General features: G+C 38.9%; 1 protein-coding gene across 1 annotated transcript in view; it reads left to right on the plus strand.

Annotated features, from left to right (window-relative positions):
* The window catches only part of tg (thyroglobulin), a 344,749-nt gene that overhangs the window by 96,554 nt on the left and 228,402 nt on the right, over positions 1-19,793 (plus strand). Inside the window, exons 20-24 of the mRNA XM_069915700.1 lie at positions 2,053-2,271; positions 4,574-4,723; positions 11,519-11,689; positions 14,574-14,696; positions 17,442-17,557. Of these exons, the coding sequence (XP_069771801.1) occupies positions 2,053-2,271; positions 4,574-4,723; positions 11,519-11,689; positions 14,574-14,696; positions 17,442-17,557 (779 nt within the window). The remainder of the gene's footprint in view (positions 1-2,052; positions 2,272-4,573; positions 4,724-11,518; positions 11,690-14,573; positions 14,697-17,441; positions 17,558-19,793) is intronic.

Consider the following 19,793-nt stretch of genomic DNA (forward strand, 5'->3'; position numbering starts at 1 on the left):
AGTATCAGATGCAAAAATGAACCTCATAAAGTCAGAGACAAACAAAGATGAAACACTGAGACAACTGAGAAAAATCATCGAGGATGGATGGCCCAACATGAAGCAGGACTGCTCTCCTGACATTGCAGAAAAATGGAACTGCAGGGCAGAACTATCAGTGGTTGAAAACATCATCTACAAAGGAAGCAAAATCCTTATCCCAAAGAGTCTGAGAAAAGAGATGCTAAAAAGGATCCGTGAAGGACATCTCGAAATCAAAAAGTGCAAGAAAAGTGCACGAGAGGTGATGTACTGGCCAAGAATCAACAATGATATAACAAATGAAGTGTCAAACTGTACAATATGCTGGCAATATCAAGCCAGCAATCCTGTAGAACCACTAAAGCCACACCCAGCACTATACAGACCTTACCAGAAGGTAGGTGCTGACCTATTCGAATTTCAAGGGAAGGTCTATCTTGTAGTCACAGGCTATTACTCCCTGTATCCAGAGGTGTATAAACTGAACACCACTGCAGATGCTGTAATAACAGGTATGAAAGTCATATTCTCCAGACATGGTGTGGCAAATGAGGTCCTCACAGACTCAATTTTACAATTCAAAATTCTGACAGTTTGTCTAAGAGTGGGACTTTGTACATACCACGTCAAATCCTCATTTTCCACAGCCAATGGTCAAGTGGAAAAATCAGTACAGATAGTGAAAAGACTGATGAAAAAGGCAAAAGACAATGGAACAGACTTCTACCAGAGCATGCTAGTATACCGCACAATGCCGCTCAAGTGGGACATAGGCTAAGATCAAATCTACCCATTCAGGAGAACCTCCTAAAAACAAAAAGGTGGGGGGGGGGGGGGGGGAAGTGAGGAAATTCAAAGATCAACAGAAAGAAAAGCAAAAGTATTACTTTGACAGAGGAATAAAAAACATACCAGAATTCTACACTAGTGACCAAGTAAGGCTAAAAGACAAATCAGAGTTATGGACTCAGAAGGGAACTGTCCTTAGTGAATTCCAACCAAGATCAGACACCATTCAGACAGATGAAGCTGCCGTTCTGTGAAGAAATCATTGAGGTCTTCAAATGGGCCAGCCACAGTAGATGGAAAGATGGATATTGTTGAACAACCAGAATACACAGCTGAGAAGATATCATCTGAGGTAACAACTCAGATTCAAGGACAATCAATCAGGAGATCATCAAGACATGTGTATCCTCCTAAGAGACTAAATGAGCAAATTTTAAGACTCCTTTTATAGAATGAAGTAGTGCTATTTTATTCGCTCCTCAAGTTTTAGTGTATGTAAATGTGAACACACAAAACAAGTGTAAAAAATGTTAACAATGTTGATAATAATGAAAGTGTAAGTTCCTGATGTTAACGTTAGAATTGCAGAGATATACAAAGAAAACATGTAAGTTAAAAGAAAGCTAAGAAGAGGTACAAGGACTGTCTAAAGAAATATCTTGGTGCCCGCCACATTGACCACCGCCAGTGGGCTGATATCGCCTCAAACCGTGCATCTTGGCGCCTCACAGTTCGGCGGGCAGCAACCTCCTTTGAAGAAGACCGCAGAGCCCACCTCACTGACAAAAGATAAAGGAGGAAAAACCCAACACCCAACACCAACCAACCAATTTTCCCTTGCAACCGCTGCAACCGTGTCTGCCTGTCCCGCATCGGACTTGTCAGCCACAAATGAGCCTGCAGCTGACGTGGACATTACCCCTCCATAAATCTTCGTCCGCGAAGCCAAGCCAAAGAAAAAGACTTATGTTTTAAGAAAGGGAAATAGTGATCATGGTTACATTTGCTACTAGCAAGGTCTTAAGGATATAGTTCCTGTTTGATTATACTTGGCTGCCATCAGGGGGTGACACTGAGCAAGAGACTGCTGTATGTGACATCTGTAATGGAGGCTTACAGCTTCATGGTATGCCTTGCATCAACTTTAAAGTAAAAAACCTTTTCCTTCATCCATGTATTGTCTAAGAACTCACGCATATGAATATAAGAAGAAATATCACTGTCTCTCTTTTACTTCTGCAGAAAATGCTCTGAGGGAAGGCTTAATTAAACGCTTTACAGAACTAATTAACAGTGGAAACTATGTCCTCGTTTTGGATTCCAAGCAATTTCCAGCAGAAGCTTTCACTGATAGTTCTGGGGACCAAGGCCACATCTCACCCTCCATCCAGCTTGGATGCAGTGATGGCTATCAAAGATTTTCAGCCACTCAGAGAGGTGGCAATGATGTTCACGGGTGCAGTAAGTGTTACTGACATTTCAGTGATTTGTTTGCTATTACCTATCACGGCTGTCATAGATGTTTCAAAGTAGCACACAATACTGCTGCTCAGACATATAATCTCTATGTTTACTCCTTCATGTCAAATATTTTTCTTCTGCTTTTGGCACTTGCACTCAAATCCAATGCAAACTGAGTGGAAAGGTTGTGAAATGTCAAAACAGGCAAAGGAATGAAAAATGGGCAATTGGCTTGTTGACAGCTGTAGTTCAAATAAGTGTGTCATCATCTCCAAGTGGGAGAACCTCTTATATAAAATGTCTTTGAAATATATTCCCTAAACCTCAAATTTCCACAATTTTACTCCTGGCCTGCTTGTTTATTTTGTCCCAGCAGAATAGGGTAGGAACATTTATATTGCTGTATTGCAAAACCATCTCCAGCTCACCTATCTGATTGCCAAAATGCATTTGTTCATTAAATCTCTTCCTCAAATAACTGTCAAGGTCTCCACTATCACTTTCAAGATTCGAGATTCAATTTATTGTCATAGACACAAGATATGTTAAAACTTTTCCTTTGCTTGCCCTGCAATCCAGCAGATTATTAAAATAAGAAAGAGCAAAATAAAGTCCCCTCAGGGGCATTGAATGGTTGCAGATCTCGCCACTTCTTTTGACGTAGCCGTTACTTTTTAGTTGGATCACGGACTGCCAAGAACTTGTCGAAAACACAGCTGCTGGCCCCATTTTCTGCAGGTGATTAAACACACACCGTGGTCTACTGAGTGGGAGGGCAGAGCAAGAGGATACTGGGGAGGAGCGATAAAATGGCATGGCTCTGCTCCTCCCCTTGAACTCCCAATAGCAGCAGAACTGCCCCCGTTACAGCAACAACAGCGCTTGCCACCTTTTCCATCTTTGTGACCTTGAGTTATTCCTATTCCGGGGCATAAAAGTGCAAAAAAAGGCAAAGCCTTGTTAGACTGAGGAAACCTTGTGCTTTTAATATCATCCAGACTTCTTCCTATTGCAAGAAGCAGCAGACTAAAATGGATTACATTGGTTGTATTGCTTCTTTATGTAGAGCAAAAAGCCACATGTGGATCTTGGCTGAACTTTTGTCAGGTCCCTTTTCTTTCTCCTCTGCCCCTTGATTCTGCACATATTTTTCCTGAAGTGTAAAAGGCCATTGAAAATCCACATGTGAGGTGACAATCATAAAAACATATGAAATGGGACCAGGAGCCCATCAAGCCTCCTCGACCATTCAGTCTGATCATGGCTCATGTGCTCATAATTTTAGCTCCACTTACCTGTCTGTTCCTCATAACTCTTAATTCCCCTACATTCAAAAAATCCATGTCTTAAATACATTTAATAAGGCAGGCTCTTCTGCTTCAATAGGTAAAGAATTGTGCAGATGACATGGTCATTGTCTATATGTTTTTCAAAAAAACTAACATGGTTGGTCAAGTATGAAAATACTTGTGCTGACTGCACCCCACTTCATTTTAAGTTTGTAAATGTTTTTTAATTGCATCTTTAGAGATGCAGACTAAATGTAAACAATAATTGTTCTAGTTCAGAGAAAGGTTTTGAACCATGCTGTGCAGAGGGCAAGTCAGAGATAAATAAGTAGAAATTTATCTCCTGAAGTCTGAACCAAAGGTAAAATTAGACTGGAATTGAATTTCAAAAGTCGAGTATCTGGCCTAAAGCCTTCTTCACCCCCACAAATTGGAGGCAGTTTGTACAGGACCAATTATCATGCATCTAATTAGTATCACACCAAGCCATTTTGTTCACTTAAATGTAAAGCAGTGGTTTTGAAACTTTTTCTTTCCATTCAAATACCACTTTAAGTAATCCCTATGCTCTAGGTGCTCTGGGATTAGTAAGGGATTGCTTAAAGTGGTATGTGAATGGAAAAAAACCCCAATGATGTAAAGGGATGATTATTCTGCATAAGATTGAAGTCTCTCCTGACAAATGGATACAAAAGGAAGAGCTTTCGAGGCAATTCTGATGCTTTGCTGAAAAGTGGGTAATTTATTTTCAAATATATACAGGGTTTGTAAGTTCATTGGTGTATTTGGGTGGCACGGGCTCATAGGCTGGAAGGGCCTGTTACCATGCTGTATGTCTAAACTTAACATTTAAAAACTTGAACTCTGATATTTCTTCATTGATCATACACAAATTAAGAAAATTTTAAAAATAATTCTCTCTGTGGTGACGAGTCTAATAATATATTTCATTGTACAATGCAGGGCTTTCAGTTTGCAAAGTAATGGATAATTGGGGTTCTCTCGCTGTCCAGTTGTGTGCCCAGCTGGCAGCTTTTTTCAGGATGGGAGATGCATTCTGTGTCCCTCTGGGTTCTATCAGGAGGCTACGGGAAGCATGCACTGTAACAAGTGCCCAGCGGGAAGAAAGACAGTATCTCCTGGAGCTTTCTCGAATCACCAGTGTATGTATAGCAAATATTATTGACTCTATTTTCAATATATTCCCCCTTTGCTTGTGCCTGATTTTCTACATGACATTTATTTCTAATTTCATGCCTCCACGTCTTACATCTCCTTCCCTAACATGGCTGCTTGTCTATCTCTTCCCATGCATTGCTTCCCTATCCTGCCCCGTTTTGCTCAAAATACCAAGCCCATAAGAAAGTCAGTTTTTTATATTGGTAATGAGTTAAAAAATGGAAGCAGGAACCAGTCATCTGGTCCATAACCACACAAGGAATGTAAAGCTTATCTCCTTCAGCTGTCAAATATAAAGAAATCCCAAATAGTTGTTCAGTCCAGAAGTGAAAATATGGCACATTCATCAGGAAATAGCCATTGGAATGTTGTGTTATGAGCCCAGAGGACACCAAAACCAAGCAGCAATAGATATTCACCAAGACAAATGTTTACTTAAACAAAAGTTGCTTTTATTATCTTTAAATATGAAAATAGAATCAAACTTTAACTTATGACTATTGACTTACTTAACCTAACTTAACCCCCTTCTAATTCTAAGCTCACGTGTATGTAATGTGTGTGTGTGTGTGTGTGTGTGTGTGTGTGTGTGTGTGTGTGTGTGTGTGTTATTAGAAAAGTTATTAGGTTCACAGTCCAATCTCACTTCTCATTCCTCCAAGTTCACTGGTTGCAGGCAATTCTTAGACTGTGCACAGAATTTAACATTTATAAAGTTCACCAGGCTTTGATACTTGGAAGGTAAATGGTTACCGCTCAGGAAAGTTCTTGTTGGTGTTCAGAAAGATTTGTTGTTCCAGGACAGCCACAACTGATTCTTTTTTAATTAGCCACTCCAGTGACTTGCTGACAAAACTTGCCCCCTTCAGGGTTCTCCAGATGATAATCTCTTTCTTTCAGGTCACCACAGAGTTCCTTTTTGATTCCCTTATTCCAAGTGAAACATTAGACAGCCAGTCCTCTCCTCTTGCATGAACCGCAAGGGCTTTGAGCAGGCTGAACTAAGAACCCATCTTCCAAATGGGGTTTTTCACAAGCTTTCCAGCTTGTCTTGTTCCAGTCCCAGCTGCTGTTGCTGGCTGTAACACTGTAGATGTGATCTCTGTCTGTTTCTCTGACTCTCTCTCTCTCACTGAGAGAAAGCCTGTTTGACTCTCTCTGCTTGCAAAACCACATGATCCTCTTAGAACAACTCCAGACAATCTGTAGCTCCAACAAGATTTTTCATCTGTTGCCATTTGTAAATAACAATCCATTAGTGAAGTCTCTTGGGCACTCTCCAAAGCTCTTGCAAAAACTGTGGAGCTGTTATGTCTCGCATTAGCAGAGCTCCAGTATTTTATATAAGATCTGTTTTAAAGAGTTTGTATGTGACCTACTCAAACAAACCTTTCCCAATTTATCTGCCAAAAATTTATCTATATACTCTGTCACAGTTGGCTATTTAATTCAATCCTACTTTTTTTCCATAATTGTGTTTATTCACCATCTAAATTTTCTGAAACTAAGGACTTACCCTGGACTTGCTTTCTAACAATGTTTAAAAAGAGCTCTTGAATCACCAAGATAGAGAAACAGACCAAGTGCTGTTGAATGGGATTAATGCTGATGGATATTTGATGGAAAGCAGGGATATGGTAGGTCAATGAGCCTTTTTCGGTGCTGTATGATTCTAGGACTTGATCCTGAATTTTTATGATAAAAGCAGGATTACGTTGAGTTCAGTTCTTGTGTAAGTTCACCTCCAGAATTTGGGAGGTTTTCTTCACAAAAGAAAAAAAATCAAGGTCAGGTTTCTCCTTGTAACAAATTAGTCTTATTTGTGGATGAAAAATCCTTACGAGTCTTTTTAATACAGGGTGGAACCATCTCCTTTGGCCCACCGAGTCCACACCAATCATTTACACCAACCCTGCACCAAACTCATTTTATTCTTCCATATTCTAGAATCCTAGATTCTACCACACACCGACACAATAAATTTATCGTGATAATTAATTTCCTGACCTTCATGTGTTTGGTATCTGGGAGGAAACCAGTGCACCTGGAGGAAACCTGCATATTATTGAGAGAATGTGCCAAATCACAGCACTGGGGACAGGATGGTACCTAGGTCACGGGAGCTGTAAGGCAACAGCTATTACTATCTGTGTTACTCTCAATCCAGTCTTAATAATTGCTGTCATAAGTCCCTTTCACACTTGTGAGTGGTTGCAGGAGTTCACAGCCAATTGGCCTTTAAAGTATCTATTGCGAAAGAAAAATCTTCTCAATGCCAGTGTCAGATGATGTTGTCTCAAGCCAAGGATTGACAGTCTCAACCCTTAGTACAATCCACAGCATCTGGTGATGCCAGTGTTGCAATCAGGCAAGTGCAGAATTGGCAATTACATTGTGGGATTGAAATTAACCAAGTTTTTGTGTGAGTGCAGGAATGTGAAGGAAGAAAAGAATCCCTTACCAATCCTTTACCAAATGAAGGTATAAACATTGTCATAGTAAAGTCACAGCAGGAGAGAGAGTGAGTGTGAGAGAGAGAGAGAGGAAATAAATAGCAATAGTGAACAATTTTTAAATAATATGGGAAAGTTGGTAGCGCTAGAGTACACTATTTATAAAGATCGTGCGAGAAAACGATGGTGGACCTGACTTCCCAAAAATGCTGTGAGGCAGCGAAACCCCTCCATGAGTGCTCCGTGCATGCAGTTGTGTGCACAGCCCTTTCTCTGCTGCGACAGCGCTACCAAATTTCCCATGCTGTTTTAAAATTGTCTGCCATTGCTATTTATTGCTAGCACTGTCCCATGGTCCCTTGTAAAGGTTTATATAGGTTGGCAGAACAACAGCGGCCAAAGGGCTGTTCATAAATCTTAATTATGTTATAATTAGCTATGATTAATTTTGCTCAAATATAAGATAATAATACATTGTTCAGGATTTAGAGAAGGTCCACCATCACTTGATGCGTCATGACATCTCCAGTAGAAGGTAGAATAGTCCTAACCCCAGGGATGGCTCCTTGCAAGTGTGAAAACATTCAGTGTCCCAGTTAGGAGTGGTCAAGTGTGAAAAGCCAACCCCCATTCCTATCCCAGAACATTGAACGGCCAATTTAGTGGGACGCAAGTGTGAAAGAGGCTATGTTTACTAAGTTAATCATTAAGAATATCAGAGCTATTGTAGGTTACTGGGGCATTTTAATACACTCTCTAGTTTACTTATTCCAAACTAATAAAAGGTTTTATGAAAAGAACTCTATTGCATATCAATATGTTAAAATATAAAGCTGATAGAGACACTTCACAAGTCAGGCAGTATGTGTAGCAAGAGAAAACTGAATTAATTTTTTACATTTAGTGCCCTTCATCAAAACCAGGAAATAAAGAAAGAACACAGATTGGTTTAAAGTTTCAGTGAAGGATCAGGGATGTTTGAAATGAAGGGAATATTTCTGAAAAATAATATTTCTGAGCCCAGGGATTGATTTGGGGAAATTTGTAAATGAGTTCGTCTGGTCCATTATTAATTGGGCAATTAGAGCCATAGGATAAATAGATTACACAAGCAAAGTAAAATTTGCAAAATACAGAGCTGTTGGACATGCTGAGGAGGTCAGGCTATGCTAATGGAGAGAGAAAAGTTGAAGCAAAACCACAAATGGACCAGGCAGTTCTGACACAGTCAGAGAAAGAGTTACTGGAAATGGTAGAATTTGATATTGACTGAGGTTTTGAAACTGCCCCCCAAACTCACTTTCTACCTTAAGCAATCCCTGTGCTGTAAGTGCTCTGTGATTGGTAAGGGATTGCTTAATGTGGTATGTGAGTGGAAAAGGAACATCGAGAACCATTGCTCTAGACCCAATTGTTACTGAAATATTTTGCTTGAGAAAAATTGTCATTGGTCCATTTCCTTTGGAATTATGAAACCATGCACATAACAAGTCAATTAGGTACGATTAAAACAGTGGTTTTCAAACCTTTTTCTTCCCACTCACATACCACCTTAAGCAATATCTTACTAATCACAGAGCACTTATGGCAAAGGGAATGCTTAAGGTGGAATGTGAGTTGGGGGGCAGATTGAAAACCATTGCTCTAAAGGGCTGCAATATGCTCAATGGAAGATGAGGTGATATTCCTTAAACTTAAAGATTTTCACGTGAAGCCCTGTTGACAGAATAAAGTTTGAGATTAATCATATTTAGTGAAAGGAAAATAATAACTTTAGTCCATTCACTTTGACAGATCAACCTCTAAAATATTAATACTTACATTTTATGAACCTACTTGATTAATTCTGAATGAATCCATTATCTTCACTGAAAACTCAAAATGCTACTGATGCTGGAAATCCAAAATAAAACCACAAAGTAGAGTTGCTCAATGGTTCAAACAGCATCTGTGGAGACAGAAACATCATTGATGTTTTGATCTATGATCTTTCTTTGGCCTGAAATATTAACTTTCTTTCTTCCTTTCTTCTCAATATGTTGCTTCATGAGCTGAGTATTTCTGAAGCTTAAGGTTGGTACAAATTAATAAGAAAGTTTTTATAGAAGGGTAAAAAATCAAGAGTGGCTTTAGAAAAATTAGCATGGATGTATAAACAAGGAGGAATACAATTACCAAATTTCAAAAATTATTATAGAGCAGAACAATTAAGATACCTATCAGAATTTAATCAGACCAGAGAAACACCAGACTGGCTCAAGATAGAATTATACAAATTAGGAGAAAATTCCCAGAAGACAATAATTTACCAATACTACATCATATATTAAAAACATGGATGAAAATACATTGAGAACGAAAAATGAAAAATTATCAAATACCAAAAATGCTACTAAAGCAAAACCCATACATTCCTTTTACAATAGGCAATTTATTTTTTAAAGAATGGGCGAGAAAACAAATTAAAAGAATAAAAGATTGCTTTTACGGAAATAATTTATTAACATTTGAACAGTTAAAAGACAAATACGGAATATCACATAGTACAATATTTTCAATCTATCAGTTAAAAATTTATTTAAAAGCAATATTGGGAACAAGTTTAAGATGACCTGAGAGTAGCTGCTATGAATGCTTAATTACATACACAGTGATAGTAAAGAAATTTATTAAAAATATGTACAGAAATTGCAATACAAGGAAAATGATGAAACAATGTATAAATCTAAACAAGGTTGGGAAAAAGATTTTAAAATACGAATAAAGAACAAAATATGGAAGGAACTATGCACAGGAACCATGAGTAATACAATAAATACTCGATTTCATATGATACAATATAATTGGCTATATAGATTATATGTGGCACCACAGAAGTTAAAAGAATGGAATCCAACAATGTCAGACAGATGTTTCCATTGTAAAGAAGAAATTGGAACAATATTACACGCAATTTGGACATGTGCAAAAGTAAAAATCTTTTCGGACGATTTCATATTAAATAAAATGACAAAATATAGGATACCATAAAAGACAAAGAATTAGGGCTAAAATTAGACAGGATTCAAAAAAGATTTACTATGATTGTGTTGGCAACAGCAAAAAAAATGCTAACTTGCAAAATGGCGGCAACCTTAAAATACAACAATGGTACATAGAACTGAACAAGTGCATTCCATTAGAAAAAAAAATCTACAATCTAAAAGACAAATATACTTCATTTGAACAAATTTGGAAACCATACATAGAGTAAACTAGAAACCACCAATTTCAGACCTCCATCTCTTAAAATGATAAACTACAAATATGAAAATACTTAAACTAGAATTTAAGATGACACAATTTATTTTTTTCTTTTGTATTCTTTTATTGTTTATTTACCTTTCTTATTTTTCTTCTTTCTTTTACTTTTGCTTTATGTTATAGGGGGTGGAGAGGGTGGGGGAAAGGGGGGAATTATAATGATGAATGTTTGTATATATTGTTATTGAAGAAGTTCACGGTGAAATATTAAATAAAAACAGGTTTGTACTTCATGTTTCCTGAATTTGTAGATTTCTGATTTTTGATGACTATTTAATTCACTCTTGCAGAAATATTCATACCAAAAGAAGCTCTGCTCCTCTGACAAGATTTACCATTTGTTTCTTTTCCATTGATCACCTCAATGGTTTCATTTTCTCATCTAGTTTTTGATGAGGGGTTGAGTTCAACCTAAAATGTGAACTTTGCTTTTCTCTCCACAGACCTGTTGAGTATTTCTTGTACTTGCAATTATTGGTCCCTACATCCCTTACCTGCTTACATTGTCTCAGTCTCTTCAAGCTTGTCAGTCTTGATTATAAGTTTGTCCTGCAAATCTATTGCACACAATTGCATTCTTAATTCTAACTCACCACTGTTATGTTCCTTGTGTGACACTGTCTGCAAATTTCAGGTGGGAACTTCAGGAAGTAAAAATCAAGACATTACTTGACCTTCCTGTTTTTCGAGCTTTCTGGGCCAAGGATATTATTTTTCATCAGTGGGATTCTGACAGTTTTACCAAGCCAGAGAAAGAAAGTTTGCACTCTGCTTAGGATCAGGTCAATCTTTCATTAGGGTCTCATAAATGCCATAATATGGTGATTTGTTCTGATTGATAAAGATCCTGCTTTTGTCAAAACTCCTTGCAATAGAATTGCAGACCCTTGGAGAAAGAGTGGTGAAAGAAGCACTCTCCCCATTCCTGCTGGGTAGTGGGGGTTTATATGCCCTGGTTTGCTATATTTTTACTCCATTGCCAAGTTTACACATGATACACATATTACCCATTAATTTTAACAGGTTTAACAGAGTGTGAAAATAGTCCCTTGGGCCTGGAGTGTGATCTGCAAGGACAATACAAAGCAGTTCAGCAAGACGTCAGTGCTGAGAAATCTTTCTGTGTCACAATGACTGGAGTGCGATTAGAATGGACTGAGACCAATAGAACTCTCACTGAGTCAGATTGCATTGGTGAGTGAATTAATTGTAGGGAACTTGAATGCCTTTTTGAGTTGGTGGCATGAACTTTTATTTCTGCCTGTGCTTATTGGATATTCAGAGATTATAAACATCCTTCCTAATGTCAATCAAGAAATCCATTAGCAATGCTTCCTGATTTTCATGATGTTTTTGATACTAATTAATTGTGAAGAATTGCTGTGGGAAAACATCTGTTTCCAGATAGATAAACCATCTTCTCAAGGCTACACTTCACAGCTGAAATTCATCCCAGCATTTATCATTTGCCTTGGCTGTTAAATAAATGTTTTTTTTAAAAGTTGATTATAGAACAGGTCCTTGGACTATTTTTGTTAAGCCAGTCAAATAAAAATTATTTCTCTTATCAAATTGTAGCTCCAACTAAGCAAGTCACTGAGGAGTTTTCTTGCTGTAAACATGATTGATTTTATTCTGACTAAATGGAATATTATTGGACAAAATGCTAAAGGGAATGAACACTCTGAGTAGAACTTAGAACAATACAGCACAGCCTACAGTACAGACCATTCGGCCCTCGATGTTGTGTTGACATATATTCTTTCCAAAAAAAAGTACAACACACTCCCGACCTCATAACCCTCTATTTTTCTTCCATCCATGTGTCTGACTAAGAATCTCTTAAATGCCCCCGATGTTTCAGCCTCCACCACCATCCCTGACAAAGCATTCCAGGCACCTACAATTTACTGTGTAAAAAAAGTTACCCCTGATGTCTCCCCTAAACTTCCACCCCCCCCCCCCTTAACTTTGTACTTATGTCCACTGGTGTTTACTGATTCTGCCCTGGGAAACAGATGCTGGTTGTCCACCCTATCCATTGCCTCTCCTGATCTTGCAGACCTCTATCAAGTTTCCTCTTATCCTTCTATGCTCCAAGGAGAAAACTCCCAGGTCTGCTAACACTGCCTCATAAGACTTGTTTCCAAATCCATGCAACATCCTGTTAAATCTCCTCTATATCCTCTCCATAGCTTCCACATCCTTCCTATAATGAAGTGACCAGAACTGAACACAATACTCTAAATGTGGTCTTACTAAAGATGTGTCGAGTTGCAACAAGACCTCACTCCTGAATTCAGTCCCCTATTAATGAATCCCAGCATCCCATAGGCCTTCTTAACTATCCTATCCACCGGTGCAGCGACTATGAGGGATGTATGGAATTTTCCCCAAAGATCCCTCTGTTCATCCACACTGTTAAGTAACTGACCATTAACCCTCACCCTCTGGTTTATCTTTCCAAAATGCATCACCTCACACTTATCTGGATTGAAATCCATCTGCCACATTTCTGTCCAACTCTGCATCCTGTCAGTTATCTCTTGTAACCTTTGACAACCTTCAACTCCATCCACAACTCCTCCAACCTTCGTGTCATCCGCAAACTTACTGACCCATCCTTCCACCTCTTCGTCTAGGTCATCTATAAAATCACAAAGAGCAGGGGTCCCAGTACAGATCCTTGAGGCACTCCACTAATCACAGACCTCCAAGCGGAATACTTTTCTTCCACTACTACTCTCTGCTTTCTTCCTACAAGCCAATTTCTTATCCACACAGCCAAGGTTCCACTGATCCCATGCCTCATGATTTTCTGGATGAGTATCTCATGGGGGACCTTGTCAAATACTTTGCTAAAATCCATGTGGACCACATCTACCTACCATACCCTCATCAATTTCTTTTGTTACCTCCTCAAAAAAACTCAATTGAACTTGTGAGAATTAAATCCTGTTATATTTAAATATAAACCTTGCAAACTACTTTGAGTGCCCTCTAAGAGGCCCAAGGTCAAATTGTCAGGAAGAGAAACAAAGCTTTAGATCAGAAGATTTTAAAAATACACATCTCCAATTTGAAAAATTCTTAATAGAGTTCAGTGGAGAGAGTATAATTGTGCAAGAGAACAAAATAGGACGATGGATGAAGAGTCATCCTCCCCCACCCCCCCCCCCCCCGCATTGATGTGATCTACCAGGATTGCGACCTGAAGAAGGATCCCTTCCGTCCCGCACACAGCTTCTTTCAGCTGATTCCATTTGGAAGGATGAGCCAGCACCAACAGTTTCTTCCCATGAGCAGTGAGAATGCTGAATGACCAACACAAGAATCACACTAACTATGAGACACTCTAATATTTATTAAACAAAATTTATTTATTTAATTTTATAGATTACATTTGTCCTGCACATGTACTATTTGGCTGTATGTAAATTTGTATGTTTTGCACCGAGGACCGGAGAACACTGTTTCGTCAATCTGTACTTGTGCAATCATTTGATAATGAACTTGAACTTGAATTTGTGTTTGGAATATTGCTCAGGTGCCATTGAAGATAACCCTTGATGGTAGAAATATAGAGTCATAGCACAAAGAGAAATAAAAACAGAAATGTGGAGAACATTCAATAGGTCAGGCAGCATCTACGGAAGGAAAAACAGTTCACACTTCAGGACTACTCATTTGTGTCGAGAATCGAACATTTAAAGTTTATTTTTTTACAAATGCTGTCTGATCTGCTGTGTGTTTTCAGGAACTTCAGATTGCCAGCATCTACCATTTTAATAATTTTCAGTTATTATTGTAGGAAGGTTCCGGATCATTTGCTTCTTAAAACTTCTCCACAGTTCCTTTGTTATTTGTATCTGCTTTTATTCATTTCACTGTCAGGAATGTAGTAAAAATGCAACTTGTGGAAAACGTATTATTGGGCAATGGTCTTCCTGGTGATTCCTTACAATATGTATAACTTGACACGCTGAGGGTGCCAGATGCTTGTTAATAACTAACATCTTTTCATTCCACAGTTTCTACATAGATGTAGAATTACTTTCTTTTCTCTTGTTACCTGCAGAATTCCGACAGTTTGACAGCATTGAAGAATCCCAGCTCATTCTAAACTCTGAAAACACAGAAAAAATTAAAATCTTAACAGCCAAGTCTAATTGCCAGAGGCTCCTTCTAGATTGCCTCTCAGGTCAGTCAAGATCAATCTTGCTCTGGTTGTATTACCATTATCGAAGTCAATTGGCAACAAAGGGAATGCATCCTGGCAGTTGGAGTCATTTCATGTCATTGCTTGAGTCCCAGGACATCACTATCAGTGTTCTTTGGAACAATGGAGTTAATAATTTTCAGATGCCTAATCAATGACTTTCCATCATAATGTCAGAAATGAAGATTGAATAATGCTCAATTCAAATTCTAGTTTCTCAGAAAATGAATCAATCCATGGTTGACTGTAGCAAAACCTAGGCAACATTAACATAAGGAACAATTAAGTGGCAAGTGACATTTGTGCCACAAAAGTGGCAGGTAATACCCATCTCTGTCAAGAGAGAGCCTAACATCTGAGGATTATCTTTGTTGATTGTTCATCATTTATATCCTGGGGTCACCATTGATCAGAAACCAACCAGCCAGATAACTTGTATGACTGCAAGTGGACATTGGGAGCTAGATATCCTGCAACCACTGAGTCCCTTTTAGACATCCCAAAGCCCTTTTACCATCTGCAGCATATCAGTTTGGAATATTGCTCTACTTTCTAGAGTGAGTACACTTTCAACAACACTTGAAGCCTGACACCACCCAGGACAGCCTACCAATTTAATTGGTACCTTATCCTCCATCCCTAGCATTCATACCCAACCCCACAATGTGCATCATCCAAAAGTTGCTCACCCAGACTCATTCAAAAATATCTGCCAAATCTGTCACCAGAATTTGGACTTGGAAATGTATCACTATTGCTTCATTGTCACTAGGTCCAAATCCTGAATTCATTCTTGCCCCCCTCATGATGCTGTAAAAGTTCTTTCACCAGAAGGGTTGCAGAAGTTCAATAAGAAAATTTACCCAACTTTTCAAGGGCAATTAGGGATAGATAACAATCATGGCTTGGCTTTATGAACAAAGATTTAAGAAGGATCATAGACATGGCTATGTCCTTTGAGCCTGCACAATGAATTTTTTAGGTGGAGTGCAGGCTTGAAGGACATGCTTATATCTATCCTTTACACTAGGGGTTTATCTGCCATGGTCTAACAAGATGGGATGGTGATAGCCAGGTCCCCGGGTCGAAGGTGTTACATTGGAGTGTCCTTCTCCAAGATGGATGGCCTGATGAGGTTAACGAGCCCCATCTGTCTGGGTTTGAAATCAGAGTTTTTCTTCTCTTAGGCTGGTTGCCAATCAAGGCTATCAAGCTCAGCCCACCCATCCAGTTATGCCGCTGGATACTCGATTGTTCCTTAACATAGCAAAATCAATGAGAAGGTGTTGCTACAGATGTAGTAATATAGGAGAGGCCATTTGCCTGGAAAGCCAGACAGTGGCCACATGGTGATCACTACAATGAGAAAGGAGAGGTGATGTGTTACGTGTGCACTTCCCCTGGGTGAGCGGGACACCAGCCTTCACCTGACCCAACAACAATAACAAATGCTTCTCATACCATCAATAGCTGCATCACAAAAAAAAAGTTCTTTTGAATGTTCTTCATTCTTGAAGAATGAAGTATTATAAAATGGATGAGACAGATAGTATTATTACCATGGGACACCAGCACCATAAAATATTGTATTGACTGAAGTTAAATGGCCTCCATTATCTCTTGACTGCAACTACAATGGGTGAAAATCATCAATCTGCAAGAGTATCTCATGTCTTAGAACATTCTTTTATAAGTAGGGAATTTATCAGTTGAGGGCCATTTTAATCAGGATTGATTATATCTTTTGTTTGCTGTACAAAGTCTGTTATCCATAACAAAGTTTCTAACTGATGTACCATAATGCATTTGTCATACTCCAAAAATAATGTCATGAGATTTGTCTACCTTCAAACACATCAGGACCTTCAGCAACTTCTCAACTGTTTGAGCTCTAACGTTCCCCGTCCCACCCAACCCATGCACGGTCTCAAGTATCTCATCCTACCTGCTTTCCTACCATCTTTTTTTCATCATGAAATTATCTGGTTATCACCTAAATGTTTACCATTCATCTCCAACTGCTTCATGTGAAACACGTGCTAATCACTTGATTCTCGATTCTCCAAAGCTAAAATATTTTTTCCATTTCTATCTCATTGAGCTCTTGTATTACGGTAGAGATTTCTGATATCAAAGACAGTAAAATGCCCATTATCCAGAATTCAAGCAACTGGCAAAAAAAAATCGTAGAAAATAAAAAGGTAAAAATAGGGAAGTTTAAAATTGGTGTCTCTAATAGTTAGTTCACACAATCTCAAGCAACCGGCCTATATACTTATTCAGCATATACCAACCTCCATAGGTACCTGATATTGGGGGTTTTACTGTAGTTATTGAATTCCCTTTTAATCTTTGCTATGAAATTTCCCTTCAAACATTGGATTTCAGACCATAACAACTTTCTGCATCAAAACACTCCTGGTGCTGTTATCGATTACAAACTTTGTTCACTATCAGACATGGCAGTCAACACTCTTGGGAGACTTCTAGCTCATCAGATGGTGTTTGAATTAACCACAGGACCTAGATGAGAGAGAACATTGTTTAAAAATATTAGAGCACTAATTTTCCACAGCACAGATGTTTTCAAATGTGTTCTTAATGGTATTATTTAGATAAATGAGATGTTTTGCTTTTCATACTGCAATTCCATTACAATATTTCTACTCTTTGAAATTATAGCCAAGGAGATATATAAAAACAAACCTTAAATATTTCCCTTTGCAGAGTGTTCTAGAAATGACATGTGCAACTTTTTAACATTGTTCAGAAAAGGAGGAATGTTCCAGTGTGAACTTTACAATAGTTCAGAATCCAATTTGCTCTGCGAAACATTTGGGCAGGTAAGGGAAGTCTTTTCTTGTCCTCCAATCCAGTCTTGAGACCCAAGAAACAACCCTGCATGATAGTAATGTGAATGATATAATGCACAACCATTGGGGATGAGTAACGGAGAAGCAGTCAACACAGCAAATCCCTCCATAGTGGTATATTTTCAGAATCTATCATCAATTTCCAGTGACCATTTTAAAATAAGGTAGCAAAAGGAAAGACCTAAAATTTTGAAAGAGTGTTTAAGAACAACATGATAAATAAAGTTATAGTTAGTGGACAATTGGGCTGGCTTTTGAAAATCTGTAGACAGTCGAGGAATAAAATTTAAACTATATATCATTTGGAGAGAACGAAAGCAGGAATTGGTGATGCGAGGTTTCATTTTTAAAACAGGGAAGATATCATCGCGGAATTAAATTGGGAGATCCTTGTTGTTGCCGTGGACAGAGCAAAGGTGCTCAATGAAACAATCTCCCAGTCTGTGTCTAGTCTCCTCGCTGGAGCTGCATCAGAAGCACAGGCTCAGGCCTGAAACATTGATTGCCTTTTACTTTCTTTGGATGCTATATGACCTGCTGAGTTTCTGCACTTTTGTACATTGCACAGGTTAATCAATGAGCGGCCTTTAGGAACTGGACCTCAACACTTGAATATGGAAGTTTTCTTGAGGAAGCTGATAATGGGCACAGTGGCCATTTCTGCAATTACTATATGAAATGATGTCTTATGTGTGACATATGAACTACTTACTAGGCGGGTGTCCTCGATGATTGCAGAATATCCAGATGATGCCCTCAGTGCAAGATGGTGTGATGTTTTCCAGAGTGATCTATCTCTAATTAACATTGGTGTGAGAACATCTACATGTTGGAACTTGGTGCATTGAGTTGTTTCGGAATGGCCACAAATTCTATAGCTTGCCGCTAATGCAAACTCCCTTGATTTACACTACCTCCACGGCAGCTGGTCTGCAGCTTTCTTTGGACCATGTTCTTTGGTCCAGTGCTCATGGATGCAGTGATGTGACAGCTAAAAGGATTTCCCACAGAACCTAATAGGCACTATATGTCCCATTGTAGCACATGAATCAATGGACACAAATCGTCATGCTTCACTTAATAGATTTTACAATTTTTAAGATTCAAGATTTCTTCATTGTAATGTAATAGTACAGAACATGTAATATTACATGAAGTTGTCTTCTGCCTGCAGTAAGGCAGACAAAGAGTCACCATTATTGAGACCTGGCACCTGCAGTGTGAGAGGAAGAGAAACAAAAGAGGGTCCCTTCAGAGTCACTGAGTGTCCATGGATTCACTTCCAGAGCTCCTTGCTGCAGTAGCTGCAGTCACACAAACTCCTGTTTGATCCATTGGCAACACGAGCTCCAGACTCACACCTCTGACTCACCATTGGCTCCTTTAACAGGCCATTTAACATCTGTATGGAGCTTCCAGCATTAGGACTGAGCGGTTAAACCCTTCTGAGCAGTGTTGTGACTCTACTCTTCCGTCTCCTGAGTCCAGACCACCAGCAGCACCGGCAGTGCCACCAATCTTTTGTAATTTTGTCATTCTTTTCTAAATATCCAATAGGTATTTAAATCGAAAAACAATAAAGAGCGTGAACTCCAGTTTCTGGTTATCAAGTGTTTGTTTTTGCACCGAATAAGCAGACAGCACAAGGCAATGCTTTACTGTTAAACTCACACAACCCTATCTACAATGGGAGCTTCACACAATGGCGTCTGGTATCAGCCAAGCTCTGTTTTCAACCATCCCACCTTGCAGGGACTCACACATGCATATGGCGAGTACGGTGGCTGCAACGCAATTGCAGCGGTGCAGAGCAGCCGATGGGAGTGGCTATCTACAAAGTCTTTAAGTACCGATTGCACCTTATTGGAAACCTTTTCCATTTAGTATCCTAGAGCCATACACATGGGCCCTTTAACCCATGCCAACAATATTGCCTCTCCGTGCAAACCCCTTTTGCCTGCATCCTCTACCACTTCCTGAGGTAGCTTGTTGCATATACCCAACAGCCACTTTATGGAAGAATTGCCCTTCAGGCTCATTTTAATTCATTGTCTTTTTAAAATTTATTTAGTTTTTCACAGCATGCAGAATATTTGGCAGGAGATCTACACCTAAACTTCCAGCAATTATACTGAGAAGTAAAAGGAATAGAAGGAATACAAATGTGACTTTCAGGCAATGTTCTGGTCTTGAGGTGTTCACAGTG

Source organism: Narcine bancroftii, chromosome 2, assembly GCF_036971445.1.
Source record: "Narcine bancroftii isolate sNarBan1 chromosome 2, sNarBan1.hap1, whole genome shotgun sequence".
Classification (NCBI taxonomy): domain Eukaryota; kingdom Metazoa; phylum Chordata; class Chondrichthyes; order Torpediniformes; family Narcinidae; genus Narcine; species Narcine bancroftii.